This window comes from Acanthisitta chloris, unplaced genomic scaffold (assembly GCF_000695815.1).
Source record: "Acanthisitta chloris isolate BGI_N310 unplaced genomic scaffold, ASM69581v1 scaffold29869, whole genome shotgun sequence".
Lineage (NCBI taxonomy): Eukaryota > Metazoa > Chordata > Aves > Passeriformes > Acanthisittidae > Acanthisitta > Acanthisitta chloris.
In genome coordinates this window covers 6,679-7,933 of record NW_008692416.1, presented here as the reverse complement: position 1 = coordinate 7,933, position 1,255 = coordinate 6,679, and the positions used below count along the sequence as shown (strand labels likewise).

The 1,255-nt window shown below is 57.8% G+C and overlaps 1 protein-coding gene across 1 annotated transcript in view; it reads right to left on the bottom strand.

Annotated features, from left to right (window-relative positions):
• Positions 1–1,255, bottom strand: part of LOC103809802 (transducin-like enhancer protein 2) — a 10,777-nt gene that overhangs the window by 3,332 nt on the left and 6,190 nt on the right. The window contains 2 exon segments of the mRNA XM_009082671.1: positions 683–727; positions 1,018–1,107. Coding sequence (XP_009080919.1) covers positions 683–727; positions 1,018–1,107 — 135 coding nt within the window.

Below are 1,255 nucleotides of genomic sequence, written 5' to 3'. Positions count from 1 at the left end.
GGAAAAAAGACCTCATGTGTGTTGTCCCTCCCCCCCGCTGTCTTCCAGGAAAGGAAAAGGTATGTCCCTGAAAACATCATCTCTGCCAAGAATAGCTGTGGCTGGGATAAAGTTCGCTGTGTCTGCCCCGGTGGTCAGGGAAGGTCGTACCAGCAGCACAAGGCAGTTCCATTGCAAAAGACTGGAATTCCCTGCAGGAAGACATGGGCATGGGCTCGGTGTGTTAAAGTTGAGGCTGCCTGAGGGCTAAGCAGGACAGGAGACCACCCCAGCCTGGGGCTGGCAGGGCTGGGATGTGCTGCTTTCTCCTGCCACCTCCACCCACAGGAGCTGCCAGCAGCAAGCTCAGCTCCCTGGGGCTCTCATGCCAGTTTATCAGCCTCCCCACGTGGGATGCTACAGGAGAGGGACTGAAGGGGACTGTGAAGCAGAGACAAACCTGTGGCTGGCAAAGCTGAGCCCTGGCTGGCACAGCCTTCCACCCAGAGCACTGGGAGTGGAACCAGCCTTGGCTGGCATGAACACATCAGAGCAGGGCTGGCACATGTCCTGGCTGACCACTGCTGCCCAGCAGCAACAACCTGGCACCTAACAAACCTCAAAGCTCGGGAACCAGAGTCCTAAACCTGATGACTACAGCTTGAGCTGGATACTCTACAAGGTTCCAAGCATCAGGGCTTACCTCATCCACTACGAGGTTGTAGTCACTCTTGTCCCCATCGCTATCCTACAAGAAGAGGGAAAGCCAGAAGGGCTCAGTCAGGACTAGGAAAGGCTGGACCAGGCTCTGTGCCCTGCCCCAGGAACACAGGCAGCAGAGAGACCCTATTGTCCCCTGTGCATCATTGCTCATGGACTATGCAGAGACCCAGACCTCTGATGGTCCTCCCCAGGGCTCTTCATTTGGCTTGTTCTTGCCCACAGGACACAGTCCCCTGCAGCAGGGCAGGCACAGTGCTCCCCAGGCACCCCCAGGCCCAGCTCCCATGGCCACAGGTCACACTGCTCTGCACTCACAGAATGCTCAGGAAGGTCCTTCTCCTCCCACCTCCGTTTCAGCCCCGTCCGCTCCTCCTGCAGCCTCTCAGGAGGGGAAGCAGAAACGCTCTGAGAGTGGAGAGAGGAAAAAGTGTGAGCCAGCACGAGGGCAGAGAGTTGCCCCTCACCTCTCTCCGCACCAGCACAGCATCTCTCTGGCTGGTGGCAGGAGCCCTACACAAAACCCCAAAACCAAAGCAGGGTATGGGAAGCAGAG